Genomic DNA, 27,756 nt, shown 5'->3' with positions numbered 1-27,756 from the left:
GAAGATGAGAAAAGTTTTCAAGAAAAAAAACCCTAAGAAAGTCCAACTTCTTTTTGGAAAAATACCTATGAGACAACCATGACTTGGATGATTGAGAATCTCTATAGACATTTTTTTCTATACTTTCTCTAAAATAAAAATCAGAGTCTAGGGGAGCATGTCAAATTGCCAACCCACGGGCTCGATGCGTCACACCAAAACCACGTCCACCCCATTGCCGGTAATGGAGAAAAAGTTGTGATACGTCACACGATATCACATGATGTCGCGAGTTTGACATGCCTGGTCTAGGGAATAAAACCATAGAAGCCAGCAGAACTCAGAAAACAAAGCCAGACCTCTTAAGCAGGCTCTGCTTGACCCAACCTTCACATAAAGTGCTTGCATAGGTCCAACTTTTAGGGAGTGATAACAACGATAATATCATACAAGTTTCATAAACATATATTTTGGACTCAATGAATAACAATCATTTTGATTTTGCATTATGCTAAAATATGTAGCCTGTGTATAGTTTGACTAAAGGAGTATAGAGCACTAGAACACCTTGAAGCATTGACAGCTTTTCTAGTGAGAATGGGAAATATAAGGCTATAAAAGATTGCAAATATTTAAATGGAAAATCTAATACTTTTGTGATCACTTATAAAAATGCACTGGAAGATACTGTTAGCTAAGAAAGTTTGATTACAGTTTAGTTTTTTTATATATAAAGATTATTTGCTGTACCTCTAAACTGAACTAAATACTTTAATTCAAAAATAACAATATAGCAGAAAAGGAAATTAAAAAAAAAATAAAAACAAAATCATCAAAAATATATAATATTTGTGATAAATAAGCATGGATGTGCTTATTTATTTATTTTTATTTCTCCAATTTTTAAACAGACCCTTTATCTCTAAGAGATTGGTTGTTGAACAGAGCTGGCTGGTAAGCAAGGCAGAAAAGGCAACATAAAAATGTCAGGTATAGTAACAGGTTTCAACCATGTATTCTGCTTCAAGTGGCTTGGAGTAATACAAGCCTGATTTAGTCAAGGAACATTGGAATCAGTCATGATTTAAAATTAGAGCCACTGACTGACTGCTGAATCACCTTTTCCCTTCCTTAGGAGAGAAAGGCCACAATAAAGGAACCTATGATCAAAAGCTTCCCAATATTCTAGACACTTATTTCAGTATTACTACAAACACTGGCCTCTGGCATGATGAGGAATGATAATCAGTTCTTTTATTTTTTCACATTTACTGCAGAGAAAAGCAACAACTAAGTATATATTACAACTTTCTATGACTTCATTCTGCCAAAACATATTAATCAGACCCAACTTTTGTATAATATGCAATTATACATATAGTAGCTAGATATCGTATGATGTTGTTTGATGTTTGCTAGATATTTTTAACATAAAAAATATCAAGAGTTCAATTTTTTCAGCTAGCTATTTATTAAATAATAAATTAATCATAATAACGTACTGCACAATTAGAGCAGATGTCCCTAACCTTTTGGACACCAGGGGCCGGTTCCATGGAGAAAAGTTTTTCTGCAGACTGGAGGGTGCATGGTTTTATGTGCTGCCTGCATCCCACGGATGGGGCTTTGCTTGTTTGTGCGGACCGGTTGCTGGCATGCCGTGGCCCAGTACCAGTCCACAGACCGGGGATTGAGGACCCCTGAATTAGAGAACCTGTCATCCAAATGTTATTCTGAATTGATTACTGATATTCCCAAAACACCAAGCTCAGAGAACACCAAGGACCATACAGTTCAACCCTGCAAATATTCTCTTCTATCGAAGGTCATTAGTGGCAGAGATTTTTTTTTCTACTACTGTGCTTAAGACAGACTGAAACCCAATGTTTCTCTGCATATATATACATGTGCAAATACACACAGACATATGCAGATACATATGGTAGTATCCAAGAATATTTCCTAAGTAGCTCAGAATACAGTAATGACATGGCCACCAAGATCAATAGTCACTTATAGCAATCCTATCTAGCTGTGTTATCAGAAAAAATATACAAAACCCCATTTTTTCAGAAATAGCTGGATCATTCTGTCTCTTAATATTTATCTGTATCTAACTTGTATAATCTACAGCTGTATTAAGAAATAGCAATGAATTTTCACTAATTAACAACAGATAAAGTTGTCTATTTTGTAAGAGCAGTAACTATTGAAACTTTCCTAAGTAATTTTGGAAACTCTCCCTAAAGCATAGTATTTGGGGGGGGGGTCAAGAGTGGCTCAGGATGGAAGGGCTCTCTAAGGTTCATGTGGGCCTGGGGTGTTACCTGAAATATCACAGATATTTCAGAAGTCGCACTTTGTGCAAAATGTAGCAGTACCGGTAGTTTCATGTCCTTTTAGATCAGCACGTTACACCTCTGCTTTGGAGGTGCATTAGTTGCCAGTTTGCACTTGGGTTCAATTAAAGGTGCTGGCAATGAGCAATAATTCCATATGTGGTATGGGGTTGGGTTATTTGAGGGACCATTTATCTCTCGTTACATTTACCTTTTCAGTAGAAGAAGCAGGAAATGGTCATGCCTATTTGTTGTGCCATCTACAGGATCCAGAAGGAGAGTCTTTTCTGCTATGGCACAGGCCGACTGAAACAATAGCTGTCTCTGAAGTTAGATTGGCCCTAATCCTACGTCCAGGAAGGCTTACTGTCCAGGGGATAATAAATGGACTACACTGTCCTGTATTTTACATGTCATGGTTTTAATTGTTTTAATTTGTTTTAAATGTTTTTTTTTTATTTTGTTGTGTATTGCATTTATTTATTGCTTTTTGTTTTAACTGAGCCAGTTAAACAGTTTAAAAGTTTAACCGAGCCATGTATTTGAGATGGGTAACTACATAAATTGAATAAATAAATGAGTAAATTAATAAATAAATATCTAGTAACATGTACCATTAAAAATTAAAGGAATGTAAACAACATTATTTGTTTGAGGGATAAGGGCATTTCTAGAAGGAGAGTGCAAAAGTTGGCTTGAAACTCAACATTAAGAAAACCAAGATCATGGTATCTGACTCTCTCAATTCCTGGCAAATAGATGGGGAAGAAATGGAGCTAGTGACAGATTTTATCTTCCTGGGCTCCAAGATCACCACAGATGGGGACTGCAGCCAAGAAATTAAAAGACACTTGCTCCTGGGGAGGAAAGCTATGGCAAATCTAGACAGCATACTAAAAAGCAGAGACATCACCCTGCCAACAAATGTATGTGTAGTCAAGGCCATGGTTTTCCCAGTTGCAATATATAGCTGTAAAAGTTGGACCATAAGAAAGGCTGAGCACAAAAGAATTGAGGCCTTTGAATTATGGTGCTGGAGAAGACTCCTGCGAGTCCCCTGGACTGCAAGGCGATCAAACTGGTCAATCCTAGAGGAGATCAACCCTGACTGCTCTTTAGAAGGCCAAATCCTGAAGTTGAAACTCAAGTACTTTGGCCACCTAATGAGAAGCAAGGACTCACTGGAGAAGAGCCTAATGCTGGGAAAGATGGAGGGCAATAGAAGAAGGGGACGACATAGAATGAGGTGGCTGGATGGAATCACTGAAGCAGTAGTAGTGAGCTTAAATGGACTCCAGAAGATGGTAGAGGACAGGAAGGCCTGGAGGAACATTGTCCATGGGGTCACGATGGGTCGGACATGACTTTGCAACTAACAACAACAATTTGCTCTTAACTTCCTGGCTTTGATTTAAATAGACATCAGGCTTGATATCTAATTTTAAAAAAACATCTCAAAACCTACGATTTTAAATTCAAAGATCTACTAAAATTACTGCCTGATTTCCAGGTGACTTCTTTCTTGCCTCTTACTCTTTCCATTGCAAGAAATGTCCCCTTTCAATATTCGGAAGTCAACATTTCTACAAGTTTTTATTTTATTTTTTTATTTTTTTTACATAAGGAAACTTCTTTACCTCTTGGATTATAATCTTTGTGAAAATTACAAATACAAGTGTTTTCATTAAAGAACCATTTACCTTTCAGATATAATGTGAATTGCAACTGTTTAAAATTATTTTTGCTTACCTCCAAGTGCAATTATATTCAGAGGAGTTTTTGTCACCACTGTCATGCTGGAAAAAAAGAGAAACATCGCAAGTGTACAGTGGAAGAAACTACTTTTAATTGTGTGTGATTTGAATTAAGTCTACAGGTGAATTATTGAAACAATCTAAATTTCTGTCACAGCACCAAAAGGCACAAGTTCTCCCTGGTTGCAGTTAGAGTGCAGTACTGCAGGCCACTTTAGCTGACTATGTTCAGCAGGTCAGAGGTTCAAATCTCACCGGCTCAAGGTTGACTCAGCCTTCCATCCTTCCGGGGTAGGTAAAATGAGGACCCAGATTGTTGGGGGAAATGTAAAATATATATATACATTGCTTACTGGTGTACACCGCTTAGAGAGTGCTTGCACTTAAAGCGGTATATAAGTCTCATAAATAAATAAATAAATAAATAAACTGTCGAATGATTCTAAAGCAGACACGTGCCTGCTTCTTTTCTCAATATTCATGGAGGCTTTTTTCCAAGCAATTAGGCTGACTGAAACCTTCTTCAAAAATGCTCATTCTTCTGAAAGAATGTAATTTTCATTTCTTTTCTGAACTTATTCTACTGCAGCAGCTGAGCCTCTTGGGCTGAGCTGGGAAAAATGCCCATTGCAGTTATCTGTAAAGCCTCTCCCAGGGCTCCTTGTAGCTCTTAAACATTATTAAAGAATGGCTCCATCAGGAACTCTGTGCTCCTTTATTAATTGAAGTGCCCTACCTTCTCTGAGGCTCTTATTGTGCTAAACCTCATGTCACACTTATTTATTTAGTTTATCCTTTCTGTTGTCCTGTGTATTGACAAATGCTCATGGAGAAAAGAGAATGATCCAGCTAGAATTTGTGGGATGGAATTCTATTTTCTGTTCATATAATATAACAAGATGTGGAGCTCCCTTCTCTGTTCTCCCTTAAACACCCCTTTAAGTGAGATGTTTAGGTTGACAGTTGAAAAGATTCATGAATCTCAACTGAGAATTACCCCGTCACATGTGATAGTAAGGGGAAGGAAATCAATATTTAAAAACAGAAGTACAATGGGCAAAATAAGATTGAAAGCTTGCCTTCAGAGGCCTGAATTTCTTGTAATTCATCTATTGAAACCAGAATATTGCAGCTCAAGCACCACAGACCAAAGAAAATGGGCCATGCACCTTTCTCCTCTGCTCATTTCTAGTCTCATACTACTTTGGCCTGCAGTTTTCCCAAGATACCCTATGGTATCACTTATTTTTCCCAAACAGTAAAGAAAAAAAAGTGATTTCTACATCACAGAGAGCGACTATATGATGGCCTTGTTCAGAGACAGATCAAAGTCAGTATAGAGCAGTGGTGGCAAACCTATGGCATGTGTGCCAGAGGCAGCAGTCAGAGCCCTCTCTGTGGGCACGCATGCTGTCTTCCCAGCCCCGCCTCCCTCCCGTGGTCCCCTTCTCACCAGCAGCCCCCCTGGAGGAGAGTCACCCTGGGCGCGGCACACATGGAGCAGTGCAGCCAAGGACAGCAGGGACAAGACTCCATCCTCGTGCTCCATAGCATGCAGATGATACTGCGGGGTGTGGGCGGAGCACATGGCTGCCATGGCACTGTAAGGCTACCTGGGCAATCTGTGGTGGGCCATGGAGGCAGTGCATGGCCCTGCAGGTGGGCGGGGCAGGGGGTGGGTAGGGGCGGAACAGGCAGGATGGGAGGCAGAGTGGGGGCAGGGGGTGGTTTTTGGGCACTCGGTCTCTAAAAAGTTCGCCATCACTGGTATAGAGCCTCCACCCAGCTATCCATGTCTTGCTTCTTTTCTCCTTCCCAGTAGTCTTGCATGCCCCCGATGCAGGGGAAAATCCAACCGCTTATTCTAATGATAAAACAAACTGTAATATTTACTGCTTCTAATATAAATTAGTGCTTGCAGTCAGGCTGAGATATTTTTCTGCTTGGGAAAGCAAACATGTTTACATGCACACATACAACACCATAGAAATACCACACTTCCTGTCAACCTTCATTAACAAGGTTCTGAATTAATCAGAGAACATGGAGAAAGCTCTAATTTTGGTTAAGCATTCATTCACACATAAGGACAAATACATATGAAGACATCCTTCTGTACTTGTTAGGTCCTTTAAAACATTAATGGTACTGGAAATAATAAAAATAATAATTAATCAATGCATATTTTATTATGCTAAACTCAAGGTTCTGACTGATGGAACCAAATAAATCAGAACTCTGGGGCATGAGATTTCCTCAAAGAACATGTTTATTGGATAATGATGTCGGCACGGTCAAAGGTGAAACCAAAACTAAAATCCTCCCAAAAAAGTTCAGAGTAATTCAGTGTAATAGTTCCTACTCTTCTATTTTGCTATAAATCACATTCTCCAACAGAATTTGTAGGCTTTCTGGCAGGATGCTTCCCCTTTCTCCACTAGTGTGGGAATGACCTTGTTCCCATAGGATCTATTCATGTTTAGACTAGCAAAAATACTTCGTCCCCCCTCCTCTCTTGTAGCAACCTAGAACGACAAAGATGGTTGCAGCCAGGTTCATTGTAGAGTTAAATTAGCTAATTTAATTAGTTAATTTCCTTAGTGTCCTACTTACTGTTTGACAAACAAAATGGCACTTAGGATACTTTTTATCAATTAGCATGTAATTATAAATTGTGTTTTGGTACCTGGAAATTACTTTAAAATGAATGTTTACTGAATAATCTTCAGACATTGGATAATTTGAACTGTACAATTTATGTTATCTATATTTGAGAATAGATGGAATGATTTGTTTCTTAATAAAAGTATAGTTAAAATGACTTATATATTTCACAATCCCATATTTGAAAGTGACAATGAGTTTTAATTATTGAGAGTTTTAGAAATCTCACTTAGGTTCATCAAATACTTTTTATCAAGTGATTTTTTTTCCATAAACAATTTATATTTTATCACAGTGATACAAATGTCAAAATGAAGCATCTTAACAGTCATTCTAAGTCACTATGCAATTGCAAAAATAAAGCAAGGCAAAATCACTAGGTTTATTAAGGATGTACTGTACTTTTTGAAATATTGGGTATTTTCTTAAAAATAAAAGCAAGTTTTGTGAGCACTTAATCATCTTAGATTAATAAGATTAAAAAGAAACATGAACTGAAAATAAGCATGTAAATGCATGCATAATAAATGGAAACAAAAAGCATGTATATCTCGAACAGAAGCCAAACTCCTGATCTCTTATGTTATGAAATTTGCTTTATTTGTGCCAGCATTGTCAATCTAACCAAAGGTATGAAAGTGTACCAAGACTTTTTCCCATCAAAACTGCTTGAACATTTTCACACTAAAATCATTCACACATTGACCACTCTCTTTCATGGTTGTTCTAGTTGCGCTTCCTGTCTTCTATAGTTGCGCTTCCTGTCTTCTATACCTTACTTCCGAACTTTGACATGGGGTCAAAATGTCCAACAACCTCTTTGCTGACTGGATACCCAAAAGGAAAAGGAAAAGAACCTAACACTAGAAACAAAGGTAAATGCATTATATAAATATAATTATGTGTAAATAACACAGTTTACACATACAATAAAAATGGTGAAGAATCCTGAACCCTAGGATGAGCTTTTAACATCCATCCATCTACACCTACTTCTTGTTTAATGACGGAGTTCCGGGTTATTAACTGAAATCATTGCTAAATGAACATGTAACAGACACACACACACACACACACACACAGAGAGAGAAAGAGAGAGAGAGAGAGAGAGAGAGAGAGAGAGAGAGACTGTGAGGATCACTGGTTTCTTGCATCTCATTCAAATAAAGTCCTTTTGTACAGCTATGTCAGCATTACTCTCGCATATATTGTTGTCAGGTTAGAACAGTTTTGAAGCAAAACAGCAAAGTACAACTGCAGGCTGCCTCTACACAAGAAATGCAAGCTGAGGGTGACATCATTTGATCAAGCTCTAAGCTTTCCAGCAGTTAGTAGGTCACAAAAGAGTCCTGAATGAAGATTTTAGTTCAGAAAGAAAAGAAATGATATTGCAACCCTACATTTGTTTCTGTAGATCCTGTGTCTATAAGGACAACTAGCAGTAGACATGCTTTAGAATTCTTTGTGTGACAGTAATGTCTTTTAACAGCATCAAAGATGAGAACTATAGAGTTAGACGGCATTCTTTGACCTCTTTAAAATAAGACAGCATTCTAAATATCTGTTAAGTTAAAATTAACTTAATTTTAATTTAATTCTTATAAGCAAAGGGAGACAGAGCTTCTTTGGTGCCTAATCATATAGTCAGTAAGATATGGGATAAAAACTCAGATGTCTGAAAAGCACTGATTAATGCTTTCCTTTTATAAATATATGTCTTCTACTTTCCATTAATTTTAAAGACAGCATTTTTTAAATTTAATCGAAAGCCAAAATTAAATGTACATTTAAATGTTCCTTTATTATTCAATCAGATTTTGGTAAAAAGTACAAATAGAAAGCATTTGATGACAATAACATTTTTAAGTTATGATAGTACAGGGTATAAATCTCTTTACATATAATTCACAGTATATACCTATTGACTGAATTTATTATTCATCCTAAATGTTAAGGTAGTTTCTGTTATTAAAAAAATATAGCTTATGTTTTGTGATGGCAAATGTTGGTTTGCTCAACAAACTTATGATTAAAATTATGGATTCTTGCAATACAGCATAAAACTTTGCTTAAATTGTTGCTGGTTAAAGAAAAAAGCTTAAGAGCAATGCTTCCTGATGATTAATGAAAATAGGCTCTTTGCCAATTACTATAACTTAAGTAATAAATAAAAAAAACATGTGTCCTTTTGACCATGCAAGAATATTCTGTGAGTTAAAATGTGGTGATTCAGCCATTCTTATTTTTCCAAAAGAAAAATGTTTCATACACTGCCCTATTCTGACGAATCTGGGAACCATGCCAAAGTTGTTTAATCACTCCCTGAATGAACAGATCTTCAAAGACAATTCTTCATATATTGTAACATAGCACTGATGTTCATAACAAATATTTTAAAATCACCCATGATCAATCTTGAAAATATATAAGTTATGGTTTAATGGGCTATTAATGGAAATGAGGTATGGCTATAATTTATCTGTTTCATTAATATATCCTTCTAGAATATCAATGTTTTGTAGTCCACTTCAATGGTCTACTTACTTAATAGGCCAAAGTTTGGATAGCTCCCATGTACACTCTGGCTTTGTCCCAGCTGCAATGAAACCAGTAATTAGCAAACCAGTAATTAACAAATCAGTAATTATCAATTAGTTGTTTTGTTCCTAATCAACAATACAGTTACTAGCTTTGGAAGAAATCGTGATCTTAAAAATAACTCAACTCTGTGATTTTAAGATCCAGCTTTGTTTGAACTTCCCAATCATGATTTGTTATTTAACAAAATAGGAAACTATGGTTAATAAGAGTATCTCATTTAACTCATGAAAGAAAAAGTGAACAGTCTGAATCTGTGAAATGTAATACTGTGCAAGCTGGGCCACTTTCTAGAGGCCAAGGGGATAGCTAGAAGAGCTACCATTGTTTGCTACCATTGGTCCAGAAATAGACTGTTTCCATTTCAGCTGCTATCTTCACTTATACTGTAACTTGTCTCATGACTGAGGTATCTGCTTTTAGATATTAATTATATAGAAAAATATTTCTCAATTTTAACAAAAAGTAAAGAATCATTACCAGGTTTTAATTAAAAATAATAATATTAAATATGCTTTCTATAAAAGCAACATGTTTTAATTAATAACAAAGCTACCTTGGATCCTTTGTTTTTGTGGATGTAATCTTAGCTGCCTTCAGATATTAATAATAATAATAATGTTGGAAGGGACCTTGGAGGTCATCTAGTCCAACCCCCTGCTTAGGCAGGAAACCCTATACCATTTCTGACAAATGGCTTTCCAGTTTCTTCTTAAAAACTTCCAATGTTGGCACATTCACCAGTTCTGGAGGCAGGTTGTTCCACTGGTTAATTGTTCTAACTATCAGGAAGTTTCTCCTTAGTTCTAGATGGCTTCTCTCTTTGGTTAGTTTCCACCCATTGCTTCTTGTCCTGCCTTCAGGCGCTTTGGAAAATAGCTTGACTCCCTCTTCTTTGTGGCAGCCCTTGAGATATTGGAACACTGCTATCATGTCCCCCCTCGTCCTTCTCTTTGTTAAACTAGACATAACCAATTCCAGCAACCGTTCCTTATATGTTTTAGCCTCCAGTCCCCTAATCAACTTTGTTGCTCTTCTCTGTACTCTTTCTAGAGTCTCAGCATCTTTTGATTGTTGTCCTTAATTTTGACTGAAAAAAACATCTCTCTCTCTCACATACACACACACTCAGCCTCCTCTTATTTCTACATTCAAATTACTCAATTTGAATATCATAATTTGCAGCATTCTACAGTTAAATCATATTTTAAATTACACACTAACAATTTATCTTAACTCTTTGCTTCCATCATGTGTTTCTCTAGATTTTGGGCAGTGCGGAGGATCTTTGTATTAATGGTGAACTTTCACCTTCAACATTGTCACGAAAGCAGCTTTTATGCTAAATTTTAAATTAACTATAATGATCTGTCCAACTCCTAAGTTGTAGTTAATCTTTACCACAGAATATGAAACCAGCTCATCATAACCCATTCTTTATTTGGGTTCAGGTATCATCTAAATTTGACCTTATAATGTTACCAGAGAACAGATCAATGGGATGATAATGGGAAAAGCATACAAGTCCAGAATCTGGTGTTGCTTCAGCTTTGTAAACCTATTTTAGAATACAGCTGGTTCAGTCAATATAAGTACTGTGACATGGGATAGTATAACAGCAAGTATTTTGTAAAAAAAAAAGGCATTTTTTAAAAAAAGATTTTCATGCTGTTTTAGCTTTTGAAAAGTATTTCAACATCTTGCATTGTGCCCTATAATATATGTTCCTAAGAGTTTCCACTCAATGAACTAATTTATGTCAGTGACATAACAGAACACAGGTACAAATTCAAAAAACTTTATTATGGTCTTTACAATAGAAAATATTAGATAGACTATATATTTTTAATAACAATGTGAATAAAAGCTAGGCAACACAGCAGTACTAATATTCACATAATAATAACAAAAATGATATCATCCACAAGATTAGCACTAATCTTCAGATGTAGCTGGATCAAATAGAATAAATAAAAGCATCAAGTTGAAGAATAAGGAAAGATATGTCAGAGTGCGAGTCAGATAGAAAAAGGAAGAAATAAACATTATATTCTTGAATTTGGGATAGATAGTTATTTCTTTGAAATGGAATAGATGCATGTCCTCCCTGATTCCCTGTATAAAGGGTCAGGGAATTGTGCAGCTGGTATCCAAATGGGGTCAGAAATGCTGACATGAACCAGTTTTAAATAAATAAATATATTTACAATAAATAAGATAGGTAAACAGGAGCATCATCAGGTAAATCAACACAGCCGGAAAATCAAGAGGTAAATCACAGAGAGCACACACAGCACACAGATTGAAAAAAAGACAGGTAAAAAGAGAAATCACCCTTTACTCTCACAGCAACCAATTACAGCTTAGATTCCCTCATCCAGTGGCTCTCTTTAACCAAGAACTGTGGGTTCTTACTCATCCAATCCTTCACTGCTCCAGCTATTAAATTTTAAATATCTTAACAGAGAGCAACAGAACGGCATATGACTTAGGACTTCATGGAGCAATCCCTACATAATTGTATGGACTGTCAGATGTTTTTAGAATACACCCAAATGACTGCAGAAGGCAATACATGTAGGCATATGCTCCAAAGTGAAAACCCAGTAAAAATTTTAGAATTATGATGATGCAGAAATAGGAAGCTGGCACATCCATGTGAAAAGATTTGACATGCTATGAGGCTGCAAATCAGATTTGAAAATCAATGCCCCATATATGCTTATTAAAAATACATCTAATGCTTTTAGAGCCTAATAGATAGAGCTTCTCCATGAAAAGTCCTAGGGAGTGCAGTGTGCCAACATCTTTTAAAAGGTTTCTAAGAATGAATAGGTCCAGACCGCTGGGATAAAAGTTAACTTTAGCCAAAGGTAACTAAGATAATTTCAAGGACTAGCATCTAAGCCCATTTCTCAGCATGGAGCAAGATTTTTAATACATCTTGGAAAGAAAAGGACAGTTTCTGTTTTTTTGCCTAAGATTAAGGGAGGTATGAAATTATTATTATTATGCTAATAATAACCAACTTTATATTGTCACCCCAGGCCAAGCAGGAGGTCTTGGGAATGTGTTGTCCCAGTGTCTGGAGGCCCTTAAGATAGGAATGGGACAAAACAGACTGAAGTTGACTCATAGCAATATGGAGTTGCTGTTTGTTTATTGAGGAGGTGTATAGCTCTAGGGGATGTCTCTTGAAGGGATGGCCTCATCCTCAAAAGGTCTTGAAAATGCAGATCTTCTTGAGTTACATAATAATAATAATAATAATAGTAGTAGTAAAATTAGAAGGGACCTTGGAGGTCATCTAGTCCAACCCCCTGCTCAGGCAGGAAACCCTACACCATTTCGGACAAATGGCTGTCCAGTCTCTTCTTAAAAACTTCCAGTGTTGGAGCATTTACTGCTTCTGGAGGCAGGCTGTTCCACTGATTAATTGTTCTCACTGTCAGGAAGTTTCTCCTTAGTTCTAGGTTGCTTCTCTCCTTGATTAGTTTCCACCCGTTGCTTCTTGTCCTGCCTTCAGGTGCTTTGGAAAATAGCTTAATTCCCTCTTCTTTATGGCAGCCCCTGAGATATTGGAATACTGCTATCATGTCCCCCCTTGTCCTTCTCTTCGTTAAACTAGACATACCCAATTCTAGCAACCGTTCCTTATATGTTTTAGCCTCCAGTCCCCTAATCATCTTTGTTGCTCTTCTCTATACTCTTTCTAGAGTCTCAACATCTTTTTTACATCGTGGTGACCAAAACTGGATGCAGTATTCCAAGTGTGGCCTTACCAAGGCATTGAAGAGTGGTATTAATACTTCACGTGATCTTGATTCTATCCCTCTGTTAATGCAGCCTAGCACTGTGTTGGCCTTTTTGGCAGCTGCAGCACACTGCTGGCTCATATTTAAGTGATTGTCTACTAGGACTCCGAGGTCCCTCTCACAGTTACTACTATTGAGCATGGTGCCACCTATGCTGTACTTGTGCATTTGGTTTTTCTTGCCTAAATGTAGAACCTTGCTTTTTTCACCATTGAATTTCATTTTGTTAGTTAATGCCCAGTGTTCAAGTCTGTCCAGATCCTTCTGTATCTTAAGCCTGTCTTCTGGAGTGTTGGCTATTCCTGCCAGCTTGGTGTCATTTTCAAATTTGATGAGTTCCCCATCTATCCCTTCATCCAAATCGTTGATGAAAATATTGAAGAGCACTGGGCCAAAAACAGAGCCCTGGGGCACCCCACTACGTACTTCCCTCCATATAGATGCAGTTCCATTGAGGACCACTTGCTGAGTACGGCCGGTGAGCCATAAACAGGTAAAATATATAGTTAAGGGGGCCTTTGCCCATTTCTGACTGTATTGGGTGCAAGTAACCAGAAAAATTCTGAGAAAGGGTCAAAGTTTGTTGCTGATCACCAGTTTACAAGAATCTTGCTAAACTATCCTTTCCTTGGGAAAAAAGCAAATATAAACTTAAGGGTTTGATCTCAAATGTTTTTTCCCCCAAACAGATTCTAAGCTGGAATATGTTTGTATTCACTGTATCAGGACCTCCTCCCTTTTAGTCAGTGGTTCTGTCACATCCTGGTGCATCAGTTGTTACCCTAATTAGATGGGACATTTTCATAACGATAAATTATCCTTTCATGGAGCTGTTCTGAAGACTACCATGAACCTTCAATTAGTCCAAAGTGCAGTAGTCTGATTATTGTATAGCACTTATCACCATGATCATATTACACATATCCTTGAAGCCCTCCACTGGCCTCAATTATTTCCTAATGCAATTCAAGGGTTTGATTGTTATTTCTACAACCCCTATATAGTTCAGCACTGATATATGTGAATTGCCTTCTGTTGCTGGAATTGACCTTTCTGATTTATTTGTTCTAGGAGAAACTACTGGTAATTCCTCATTTCTGTGAGATAGATACCATGGAGGCAAATTTAGGAGCAATGAAATAGAAGAAAAAAATGAATCAGAGGTATTTTATTGTACATACTAAAATCTGATTTATATGTTGTTGTTGTTTTAAATGAATCCTTATAACACAGACTTTCTTTCTCAAAAACAGTGCTTTGGCTTCTTCATAGGATCAGATATTCAACACTGCTCCTCTGAGGAACAAGACATAGTCTTGTACACTTTACTTATATCAGCTTCATATTAACAGTGTGTGCATTTTAATGTCATTCTGTTCACTTTCTATATCTTTACAAGTAATACAAATTAAATCTCCAATGGAAAAAAGGTCCTTGACATTTACTACTGAAGTAATCCTTTGATGAAGAAAAAAAAGGCATAGCACATCACATCTCCTGCAATCAAAAGGAACTGCTATGACCCTCTTTACAAAGAGTGTCAAATGTGCCTTCACACTTTTATTGTGGATCAATACCCTGAGGCAACAATTGCTACTTTGCGTGTTACAACACATCTACCATTGGCAGACACCAATAAAATGATGTAAGCAACAACTAAGAAGGGGCATCACCATCAGAGAAATGTACTGATGCATTTTAAAATCCAATGTTTTATAGATTGTAAAGAACTCTCTTTCACACATGTGGAAGTTATATCAGTGATATTCCTCTGGGTTACAAAAATATTTCTAGTCACTAAGCACATGAGTTAATCTTGGGCAAATCTCTAAACTCAGTCAAATCTACATCATAGAGCTATTGTAAATATAAAGTAAAATATTTCCAGGTTTCGTAAATTAAACTTCTCCAGAGAAGGAATGTACATCATTATAATGCTAATATAAGAAGATGTGTTTTGCAGATTTGATTCACTTTTTTCTGACTTCTAATCAGTAAGTAATGACTTTTTTTAAATAAATATCCTGTTTCTAACCTCTTATTTTTAGTTGCAACCTCAAATCATAGAATCATAGGGCTTGGATATCTTCTGGTCCAGGGGCCCCTAGCCCCCCCAGACCATGGCTGGGTACCAGGCTGCAACTCGTTCAAACCCGGGCTGCGCAAGTGGAGGGTGAATGTATATATGCAGCTCCACTCATACGACTGGCAGATGTATGCGTGACTGTGCAAAGCTTAATTTGTGCAAATGGGGGTGCATGTGCCCATTGCTTATGCAAATGGAGCTGTGCGTGCAAGCACGTGCACCTGCCACTCTCACAGAACCATCCCTTCCCCTCTGCTGGTCCGCAAAGCCAGAAAGGTTGGAGAGTGCTGTTCTATTCCAACCATCTTACCATGGAAGGAGATCTTATATCACCCCAGCAAATGGTTGTCCAAACACATTTCCAATGTGTCTTTTTGCCTAGAATCAAACTCCTTTCTTGAAAACTTTCTGTGATAAAATACCCATAACTCTTGGAGGCAAGCTATTCCATTGGTCAATTGCTTTCACTGTCCGGAAGTTTCTCCTTGGTTCCAGGTTGGAACTCTCTTTAATGATCTTCTACCCATTATTTCTTGTCCTGACTTTAGGAGCTTTGGACAATAAGTCAATCCCCATCTCAGGCAGCTATCATGTCACCCCTAATTCTTCTCTTTGTTAGGCTAGACCAGACATGTCAAACTCACGATGTCACATGACATTGCACAATGTATCAGGACAGTTTTGCCATTGCCGGCAATGAGATGGGCGCGGCTTCTGGATGACGCATCTGGCCCACGGGCCAGCAGTTTGACACCCCTGGGCTAGACATACCCATCACACCCTCCCCCACCTGTCAGCAGCACTTGCCTACCTGCTGGTCTTGGACTTCCAAATTCACTGACTTTCTACCTGCAAGCTTTCCACAAGCAGAAATATCTCTGAAAGGATTACCAAATGGATTACAGTTCATCTACTTTAATATAAATTCTGCAAATGTCCCCTTTTTCTATCAAATTGCACTATACAATCTATTAAACATGAATATTCTATGATACCAAATGCTTATCACCAAATGCTCTTCCTTCTTTTACAGCATTTCTCAGGCTGAAGTTTTGTTTTGACAAATCCAGATGTAACAATGTTAAGAAGAAATAAAAAAAAAATCTAAACTCCTGGAATGAGTACCGAAGAGAAAAAAATCAATTCTATTGCCATTTATCAATATTACTATATTTAATTTATGTCTCTCTGTGTGTTTGGACATGCACATGTGTATGAGGGAGGACCTTTTAAATTAATTAGAATGGCAATGCTTTCTATTCTTCCAATAGTAGTATCATCTTAAGGACAAAGTCAGGGAGGAATAGCTCTAAGAAAATCAAAAATAAGGACAGATCATGGGAAAAGCAACTGACCAAACAAAATGCGGAAAAGGAAAATGTTTTTGCTAAGACAAGCCTTTTGTGGGAAAACATTTGCTAAAAGCTGCTTTACAAGAAGGTTGCCAGAACATTCAGTTATGGTATGTTATTCATTTCTGCAATACTAACGGGAAGAGTGGTTCAATAAAGTTGTAGATTTATGTGCTGTTTCCTGAAAGTAAATCCCACTCATCTGAGTAATACATTACATTTTTTCATATCTTCATATCTTTCATGTATGAAAATAATTTGGAAGAAATGCTTTGGATCTCATACAAGCTCAGTACCTCTGTACTATATAGTAACACAATTTTTTAAAGTCTCCACATGAGCTTGGAAGAAAAAAGGCATAAGGGCTTTTAAGAGTCACATTAATTTAGTAAGTGGATTCTCCAAAACAACATATTTTTCAAGCTGGTGCAGAAGCATATCAAATTGGGCTGGTTTAATGAATAGCAGAAACATGAAGTATTTCTTAATCATTTTCAAAGTGTGCACAGCCATAACGTATATAGGATTGCAGTGTAAATAAATAAAGTGATTGCAGCACATTCCAGAAATCAAGTGCTATATGAAGAAGAACGTATATTATTTATCCTGCCAAAAAGATTCAGTCAAGAGTTAAGATCTCTAAAGAGTCTTCAAATATCTTATAAGTAGTCTGTGTTGGGCTGGAAATGTCAGGGATAAAATATGAACACTAATCTTCTTCCCTAAAATGTATTTCAGAGAATACTTGTCAGCATAAAATATGTGAAAAGAAGAAGAACACAGAAGAACTAGGGAGGCAATACACAAAGCTGGCATTATGGTCTTTTAAAAAAGCTAAGAGAGCAGCAAGCGCTTTTCAAGAACTGCATATATATATATATCTGAGGTTTTTGCGGGTGTTTGTATGTAGGTCTTCGGTTGTTCGGGTTTTCTCCTGCGTAAAATTGGAAGTGTCTTGGTGACATTTTGACGAAGTCCCATTTATCCTCTTCAGACTGGTGTTTTCAGCTTTGTGCTTCTAGGAGCAATGTGTGATCGTAGCTGTTTCTTCCTTTTAACTGCCAGTGGGGGTATGAACTGATTGGGTGGGAGCTTAGCTGTGTTCTAATTGGTTAGGGGTTTGGCTGTGCTCTGACTGGATGGGGGGGGGTTGGCTGTGCTCTGATTGGATGGGGGAGTGTTCTGTTTGGGTGGGGGCTTTGTTGTGCTCGGGTTGGTCTGAGTTGGAGGGGGATTTGAGATGGTGAGCTGCGTTGCTGTTGTTTGGCTTCGCATTCATGGTCGTGCCTCATCTTCATGGTGGGTGTCGGTTTGCTTCATGTATGGATTGGAGGGGTTTAAAGTGGCTAATGATGCAGCTGAGGTCTGGCTTCTGGTTTGTGGTCGTGCCTCATCATCGGTGTGGGTTTGGGTTTGCTTTTTGCGTGGATGTGTGGTGGTGACATTGCTCCTAGAACCATGAAGCTGAAAACACCAGCCTGAAGACGACGAATGGGACTTCGTCGAAACGTCACCAAGACACTTCCAATTTTACGCGGGAGAAAACCCGAATAACCAAAGACTATCTATCTATCTATCTATCTATCTATCTATCTATCTATCTAGGAAGTTTTTCAGACAGACGTCTGATTGATAACACCTTGACATTTTTAACTGCTATACTGCAGTTTTGTGTGTGTGTGTGTGTGTGTGTGTGTATGTATGTATATGTATGTATTTATAACCAACAAGTATGGTTAGTGACAGTCTTGTTTTTTAATGCAAATTATAGGTAGTCCTTGACTTACAAGCTGGTTGGTTCAGTGACCAAAGTTACAACAGCTCTAAAAAAATAACTTATGACCAGTCCTTGCACTTACAATTGCCACAGCATTCCCTCAATCATAGAAATTTGGGCACTTGCAACTGGCACATAGTTATGATAGTTGTGGCATTCTGGGGTCATATGATCACCTTTTGTGACCTTCCTGGTTGACTTCCAACAAGGAAAGTCAATGGGGGAATCTGGATTGGCTTAACAACTGTGTGATTCACTGTCAAGTTTGAAGCATGCTTTTCTGCTACAATAATTATTGTTTCTCAACTTGCCAACAAAATTGGGGGGAGGAGGAGGAAATGGAATGAAGCTTCAAAGATAAAGAAGGCATACCGTGAGAACCAAGGACAATTCACCAGGTGTCTGGCCCGATTCAGAGATATAACAGGAATAAAATGGAGGAATAAAATGGAGGATGCTTATTAAGGAACAGAACCAACAACAGCATGCAGTTCTGGGACAGCTGACAAAATGGAGTTGAAAGTAGGTTTCTATATATTCTTTGGGGCTTTTTGTTTGTGATGCCTGTTGTGAAATGTACTTTGACCTGTATAAGAATGTATATTTTAATATTTTAATGGCTGTTGTCAGATTCCTATGGGGTCATGTAGGGGTCATAGCTGGCTCTTCAAGCAAAAGGGGGAAATGCAAATCCTAGGTGTTTGTCTGAACTAATCTTGTAAGCTTGCCTAATTGTGCCGCTTATTTGGAGTCTCTTTGCTTACAAATAGATTTGGCCAGTCTTTCTGAATGGATATAAAATCTGCATTCCTAAAGACCAGCCTCTTCAGGTTTTTTAGTTTTCCTATGGCAGGGAGACTGGGGCTGCTTTCTACCTTTGATAAGATTTTTTTCCTCCATTTCTCCTTTGGGTAAATAAAATATTCTGCCTCTTTTTAATATTAAGACTAAAGAATATTTTAATCTGAGGAGGGGGGCCTTCTTAAAATAGTTTTACAATTGATTTAAAAAAAGACTTTTTTACAATTTGTGTCTGTATTCTTAAAAAAATAATGTTCCAATTTTAATACTATGGTTGGCTAAATATTCTTTGATCAGAAAGCAACATTATAGAAGCCCTTGTTTCATTTAAATTTTGTATCTGACAACAAAAAACAACATGCAACAATCCATTTATATGCATATATTGTTTCACCCAGGGCTTTTTTTCTCATAGAATACCCAAAACGGAGTTTCGGCACCTTTTTGGGATGGAATCTTGTAGGGTAGGGAAGGCGGGTTGTATGACGTCTGTGAGTTCCGGCACCTTTTTTTTTTCTTAAAGAAAAAAAGCACTGGTTTCACCTACTCTTACAAGAGGTCATTGACTATTTTTTTTTTTTTTTGGGTTCTGGAAGACAGAGTGAATTAAAAACGTTGCAGAGAAAATTAAAGATAGTGATCATAGCAACTTAATTTTACATTAGAATATCTGAAGCATGAAACTTTGGTTGTGTAAAATTCTGTGATTTAGAGCTATAGTTCGTAAAAGCTAGGGCTGAAGGTTCCTATTAAGTAGACAACTTATTATTTCCTTGTTACTTATTGATACACATGAGTACATAATTGCTTAAAGACAGCAGTACTATTTAGCTTTTTGGGAAAACATTTTTGGGACTGCACACAAAAGATAAAGCAAAGGAAAAAAATGTGCTTATGCCTTTGGCAGGTATTAATTTCAATTATTAAGCAGTCCTGGTAGTTGTTTGAAGAGTTTGGGAACAAAGATTTCACTATTTCACATGGAAGCTGTAGGCTAATTGTTCAACTTGTTCAACTTCAATCAATTCCAGCCTGCCTAAGCAAATGCATTAGAATTTTGCTGCATTGTAACTTAGCAGTTTCTCTTTTATGTGCAGGTTCATCATTTCACTGTTAAAAATTCTATGGGAAGAGCTACATAAATGCTAAAATAGAGTTCCAAAAAATTTATCAATCAGCCACTATTATCATGTATTGACAAACTGATTAATTTCTCTGTATGGCAAAGTTAACTGCCTACAATAAGACTATGAGATGAAACATGATAAGTTCCTTGCAGATGTGGGGCTCTGAAGTTATAAAATCCATCATTCTGCATATGATAATCCTGACTTGCATTAAGTCACTTACAGGTGAAACAGGAACTTAAGCAAGAAACCAATATATATCACCAATGCAAATAAATAAATAAATAAATAAATAAATAAATAAATAATAAGCTCAAGCTTTAATCATTATGTATCTTGGCTATTTTTTAGAGTACTATTTCAAAGTTAAAGGAAATTCCAAAATTTATCTTCCTGAAAAGGGACCCCTTCTAAAGCAGTTATTAAGGAAAAGGGAGATTACCTCCAGTGTATATCACTAATGTAAATTATTCAGAATAGAGGAATATCATTTTTTAAAGAACAAGCTGCAACTTGCAGAATTGGACTGGGAAAAATGTATTTTGGAACATAAAATCCCCAATACGAATTGAATCTCTTTCTTCTCTGGTTACTTTCTGTATTAACCATGTCTTTGTCAGTAAATAGATGCACAAATGTAATTCCAACCAGCAGTGCTTTTTTTGTAAAAAAAAAAAAAAAAAGTGCCTGAACTCACACACGTCATACAACTCTACTTGCCTATCCTACAAGGTTCCATCCAAAAAAGGTGCCGGAACTCCGTTCTTGGCATTCTATGACAAAAAAAAGCCCTGCCAACTAGCATAATATTATACTGAAGTATATAACTGAATTGTAAATGGATAGTTGGAAAATCATGATAGATAGATAGATAGATAGATAGATAGATAGATAGATAGATAGATAGATAGATAGATAGATAGATAGATAGAAAGAATATGCTGCATTTCCATAGAAAGCCCTGTAATAGTTACAGCCACTGTTTTGCTTATATAACTAGAGTAAGAAGTTTGCAAGTTTTTGATTATAAAAGGACTTCTCTTTTGGTTTGCACGTAAACAACAGATGTGTCTTTATATATGGAGAACGGGGAATAGAACTTGTTATATTTTGGATAGAGACGTAAAGGAACTGGGACAAAATCTAACTGGCATAACTAAAGGAGATTGAATCTATTGTTGCAGAGAAAAATAGATGTGTTTCAGATGTTCCATGTACTTGTCAGAATTAGGGATAGAAAGTAAATCTGCCACAGATTTCTGTTGCATTCTACAATAACTATCCATCCTTTTTGTTCAAAAATGCAAATACAAAACCAGGAGATTTATTTTTGAAGCGTGAGTCCAAAAACCAAAAATGTCAAAAGTAGCCATTTCAGGAGCAAAGAATGACAGCAGAGAAATTTGCATTTTAAAAAGATGTGTGTGTGTGTGTGTTGTGTGTATATAGGCTGGCTTCTGCCGGCTCAGTCGCCACTAGTGCTTAAGCTGATCCTTAAGCCTCCAAAGAACTTTCAGTGCAGAATCCTCTTCCAATTATTTCAAGCGCTGAAGATCTGGGCTGGCAAAAGGAAGCACTAGATCTGGTTCCCATCCATCCACCCATCCATCCACATATCTTTCAACCACCTCTAGGCCATTCCCAATCAAAGATTAAAAGACATATAAAATCATATAAAACTATAAAACTAAACCAATTAAAATAGAAATCCCCAACCTTTGGCTACCAGGGAACGGTTCCATGGAGAAAGGTTTTTCCACAGACTGCAGAGTGCAAGATTTTGGGTGCAGCCTGCATCTCACAGATAGGGCTTTGCTTGTTTGTGCAGATTGGTTGCTGGCATGCCATGGCCCAGTACCGGTCCACGGACCGGGGGTTGGGGACCCCTAAATTAAAACATTAAATACAACAAAAACCTGCTGCCAAATCAAACTTTAAAGGTGTGGCTATCTAGTCTTGTCCCAGGGTTTGGAGGAAAAGCCAGATCTTCAAAGCTCTAGTGAAGGCTAAAAGGGTAGAGGTCTGGCAAACATCAAAGGGTAGAGCATTCTATAGGGTAGCTGCTGCCATGGAAAAAGCAGGCTTCCTCGCTCCCAGTAGATGGCAGATTAAGGGCATCAAAGCTAAATGGTTTCGCTATTTTGTTTGAGCTTTGGAAAAATGTAAACACCCCCTTGAAGATCAAGCAACCCACGGATGTGTTTGAAGCTTACAAAGAAAAAATACATACATCTTGTAAAAAAAATTCCTTACTATATGATAATAATATTATATTAACATAGACAATACAAAGGAACATCCTTATCTCCATATACCAATTCACTTAAACAGATATGTTTATCTATCCGGATATGTTTATCTTCTGCAATAAGATTTTTACTGGTCAGACAATAGTGTAATAGATTATTGGCAGACTTGGTCTCTGCATTACTGAAGATTCGTCTTCCTGCAAAGCAATTTTGGAAGCTGTCTGGAGTAAAACATTGGAATTGTCATGATTATTATGACAGAAGATAAAGACAATCATATTAATGAAAGTGCACTGCAATACATATGTATTTAAACAGTCCTGGCATCTTGAAAGAACAGACTTTTTATTTTCTTATCTGTATTAAATTTAATCCTTCTCACCTAGTGCTTTGTAGTACATAAAAATTACTAAATTCAGATTTCACATGCAGCTAGACACTTACAATGGTTACTGGTGCATTGGTTCCAACATATTTGGATAAGCTGATATCAATTAACATTTATATTTGAATTGGCAGTTGACATGATGCTTTTATGATTTTTTACATTTATTATTAAAACAACAGAACAAAAACAATGAAAATTTTAGGAATATTATTTATAAATCAATGTTGAAGTAAAGATCAATTTTGACTCTGCACAGGTTTTTAGGAAAATCAGCTTATTTTCTAAAGTAATGCAAAATTGTTTAATATCTAGTCTCTGTTAAGCAATCTTTTTTTAATTTCCTGGAATTTCACTATATTTTTCTCATTTTTAAGCATTTGAGCATATATGTTTTATTTGATTGCTTTATAATATTTTTTTAGAAATTGCTTCATCTTGCTTTCATCCTTTTTCAAACTCAAAAGTAAAATATGATAGAATAAAAATTGACCTAACTTGCAATATTATTACTGTTAGTAATTTGCATGATATAAATTAGCTAACTCTACATTAGTTAAAAAGAGAGAGAGAGAGAGAGAGAGAGATTTTAATAAAAAAGAAACAACCTGTTTTCTTTAGCGTACACAAAAGCATCAGTGACTTCTATATCAAAAAATTTCCTTCAAGACTAAAATTACTGATGTCAGTTTAGAACTAAGACTTAAAGTGATGGCAAATCTCTTTCCCTTTCTATTTCTCTTATTAATATTGAGTTCTTATCTTGTAACTCTCATTTTAAATGAAGGCAAATGACATTCACTTAAATTTCCCAACTCATGTCCATGCCGTGCTGCCAAGTATGAAGCTGAAAAATGAATCAGAGAGGAGGAAATCAAACATGGCTCCTTGAAATAACATAATTTGTATTCTTTGCCATGAACTTGAGAGCATCATGAATTTCAGAGACTTACGCACACAAACATCTTGACTGATCTCAGGAGTAAAGTAGGATCACGGGACGGGTTACACTGATGATGAGCTATCTGGGAAAATCAGGACTATTGACTAGAATTGAGCAGAAAAATCCTTGAAGGTGACATTGGCAAACCATTTCTTTCCCATTGCCAAGAAAGTAGTTTGAATACAAACTCTAGAAGTTAAGCTTGAATGAAGGGCCTTTCTTCTTTTACATATTGTTTGTGAATTTTAGTTATAGAAAAGCAAAGATTTTTCTATTCTGTCCTATTGCTTTCATGTAATGTAACCAAAGGAAGTCCTATCAAAGAATGGCTTCTTACAAACTGTTTATATCCTCTCAGCTGCAAAGTAGGTAACAATAGCAATAGTATTTAGGCTTATATACTGCCAACCTAGCATTTCAAAAGCATAAAAAGTAGATAAATAGTAGATAAACAGGTCCCACTTTGGTGGGAAGGTAACAGTGGTCCATGTTTGCTGCATGCTCCATGTTGCGATATGATGTCATGCTGGTCACATGACTATGGAAAGATTATCCAGACAGCACTGGCTCAATGGCCTAAAAAAGGAGATGAGCACCACTTCCTAAAGTCAGTTACAACTAGTGAAGTAAAACCTGCAGGGATTCCTTTACCTTTACTGCCCCATAGTCTTTTACAGCAGTCTCTTGGCGGTTTACAATGCAGAACCATTATTTTACATATTGCCCCCAACAATCTGGGTTATCATTTTACCAACTTTGGAAGGATGGAAGGTGGAGTCAACCTTGAGGCCCATAAGGATCAAACTCCAGGCTGTGGGCAGAGTTTGCCTGCAATACTGCATTCTAATCACAAATGAATAAGTCTCATTTGGCAGCAAAAGAAAAATAAATAAACTTTTTTTTCCTGATTTTTAAATTTGTTTCCAAAACAAGAAAATATTTGTAGAGGCGGATCCATCCTCCCACACTTCCATAGATACCTCCAAACACAAGCCAGACATACCGGCGTATAAGACAGCTGGGCGTATAAGACAACTGGGCGTATATTCCGGCGTATAAGACAACTGGGCGTATAAGACGACCCCCAACTTTTGAGAAGATTTTCAGGCTTTAGAAAGTCATTTTATACGCCAGAAAATACAGTACAATATTGAATTTCTGTTTATAGATGAGCACAATAGGAGCTCCTTTGCTGCTAGAAAGCTTTGTCCTGTTAGTGCTTATTTCTGTAAAAAAAATAGGGCTGGCCACTAGGGGGCAGATTGGTTTTAAATTCAGAGAACAGCTACCAGTATATTCCTGCGTATAAGACGACCCCTGACTTTTGAGAAGATTTTCAGGCTTTAGAAAGTCGTCTTATACACTGGAAAATACGGTATCTCTCTGTCCATTTGTTTCATTACCAGGGACCCTGAATATTTGCCTGCAATACTGCATTCTAAACAATGAACCATCAGAGTCCAATCATGAAGTTACTGATCTGATAGCAACTAGTACTTAGATTTATATACTGCTTCATAGTACTTTACAGCACTCTTTGAGCGGTTTATAATGTCAGCCTGCAAAACTGCATTCAAACCACTGTACCACCATGGCCCATTTTGTTGTATGTTGAATAAGCATCAGCTTTCTTAAAACTAGTCATTAATTTATATTTTATTGCACACACAGAGACAGAAAGACATACAGACAGATAGACTGCCAATCCTATAAATCAAATGTTCTTTCTGATGAGAGGAAATGTGGACAAGATGACATGGCCACTAACTAGATACTAACTGGCTAAAAAAATATACTCAAAGAATAAAAAAATTAAAAGAATCAAGAGAGAAGGACTGAATGGTGATATTCCCAGGAAGAATACTGGGCCCTTAATTTTTCAAAAAAATTATTAATGAATCAGATTAAGAATAGAATGATAAAGGGGTAAAGTTATCCTGTGGAATTTTGCTTTTGTTTTCGAGGATATTAGTGATCTCATCCAATATTGTGACATCTGCAAATTTGTTAAGTATTTTCACAAATAGTGAACACATTTACCCAATTTGCAGATGTCACAAAATAGATGGATCACTAATATCCTCGAAACAAAAACAAAATTTCAAGGGACAGTTTGAGAAACAAACTGAAGGTGGGATTTAACAGAAGTAAACATATAATTCTTAATCTAGAAATACATCAAATGCACAGCTATAGGATCAGTGCTTGTGAAAAATAATAGTTTACATTCAATTGAATTTTAGCTAGCTGATGGTTGGAAAAATAAAAAATGAACTCTTGAAATGGAACAGAAGTACATCGATTCCTAGAAAACCCAGGATTATTTTGCACAACTAGGGGACATAACTGAGTTGATTTTGAAGCAAGGAAGAGATGGTACAAAGAAGCTGGTTGGTGAATATTGGGCTAGTGACTTGATGTTTCCAAAAGTTACAGTTTTATATGTGTTGAGATTGATGATAGTTCTTACAATAGTACTTTAATTGTACTAATTACAGCTTGCTTGCTAGTAGTTTGGATAAATGAACTGTGACTTGATACTTAATGCTGTCATTATACTGTTATTATTCTGGAAGAATGAGTTGTTTGGGAGTGAAGATTACTGCATTTACTTAAATGGATTATTCTGATATTCTAATAATTGTGATAATTAATGTAATGAACACTGTTATGGAATGTTGATACAGTCAGCCAGATTTAATCACTCCACTTTGACAGCTTCCATTTGAGTTTCCAGGCTTGGCCTTGAATCATATATGGAGGAGATTCCTTGAAGCAAGAACAGCAACTTCTTTTAAGTCTAATAATATCCCTAAGTAAAGAACTGTTTCCTGATCTAAGTTGCTGAGAATGAACTACTATAGGGTTTCTAATTCTGTCTTCAAACATTCTAAATCAGTGATGGTAAACCTATAACATGTGTCAAAGGTGACACACTGCAATGTTTAGGATGACACACCAACATTCAGCAACAGATGACAGCAAAAGCATGTCCTCTTGTGCAATTTTTGGAGGCTGTGAAGACCATGTGAGCATGGACTGTGCTTTTGCACCTGAAGTCATGCAAGAGGGCCATGGTCTCATGGTCTCGAGGCCCTCCAAAAATGAGCTTGTTTTAGTCATATTTCATTTCTGTAATTATTTGTATGTGGGGTTTTTTTGTGTGTGTGTGTGTGTGTTTGAGAGAGAGAGAGACAGAGAGAGAGAGAGACAGAGAGACAGAAGCAGATTCAAGTGAAGCAATTTCCAAATTTTTGACATGTCTAAAAGATTTATCATCACTGTTCTAAATCCTGAAGGAAACATACAGTACCTGCTTACAAGAGATTGTCTATTAAAATTGAGAGTTCATTGGAGTTGGACAATTAATAAATTCACGTAACATTGGAAGAAGGAAGTAATGTTGGAAGGAACACTGAAAAATGAAATTAATGAATATAAACTTCTTCCTCTTTGATTAAGTTATATAGAATTAGAGACCATCTTTAAACATAATTAGCCTTGTGGCAGGCATAATTATTGTATATCTAAAATGGTGTATTTTAGTGAACATCAAGATTGCAAGTAGTCATTTATTACTGTAGCTTATTTTGTTATAGCAGCTACTTGAACAACAAAAATATTTTGGCTATATTTATCACATTTTAAGAATATTGCTGTTTAAGGTAAATTGTGATGATTTTGTTTTGCTTTTTTATTAATAATTACTTATAAATACTTTAAGGAATTATATCTGTGGTAAAATGTTACTATGAAATAAATGATCTTAAATATATATTTTTGTATTGTCAGGTAAATGTTTGTTCATTATATCAATACTGCATGATAAATTATTTTACAGATAGTAATTACCCTAACAATTAAATATTTCCTTATGAATACATGTG

General features: G+C 36.6%; 1 protein-coding gene across 4 annotated transcripts in view; it reads right to left on the bottom strand.

Annotated features, from left to right (window-relative positions):
• The window catches only part of TAFA5 (TAFA chemokine like family member 5), a 331,427-nt gene that overhangs the window by 21,263 nt on the left and 282,408 nt on the right, over positions 1 to 27,756 (bottom strand). For 2 of the 4 annotated variants that reach the window (XM_039345918.1, XM_039345921.1), the window contains exon 4: positions 4,068 to 4,114. The exons of 1 other annotated variant lie outside the window; for it this stretch is intronic. In XM_039345918.1, coding sequence (XP_039201852.1) covers positions 4,068 to 4,114 — 47 coding nt within the window. Of the gene's footprint in view, positions 1 to 4,067; positions 4,115 to 9,280; positions 9,333 to 27,756 lie in introns of all 4 variants that reach the window. One more of the 4 variants, XM_039345919.1, reaches the window with a different exon arrangement.

The sequence above is a fragment of the Crotalus tigris genome, unplaced genomic scaffold, assembly GCF_016545835.1.
Source record: "Crotalus tigris isolate CLP2741 ecotype Arizona unplaced genomic scaffold, ASM1654583v1 scf7180000017987.690289119674:8195010, whole genome shotgun sequence".
Lineage (NCBI taxonomy): Eukaryota > Metazoa > Chordata > Lepidosauria > Squamata > Viperidae > Crotalus > Crotalus tigris.
This window is presented reverse-complemented; position numbering and strand designations above follow the sequence as displayed.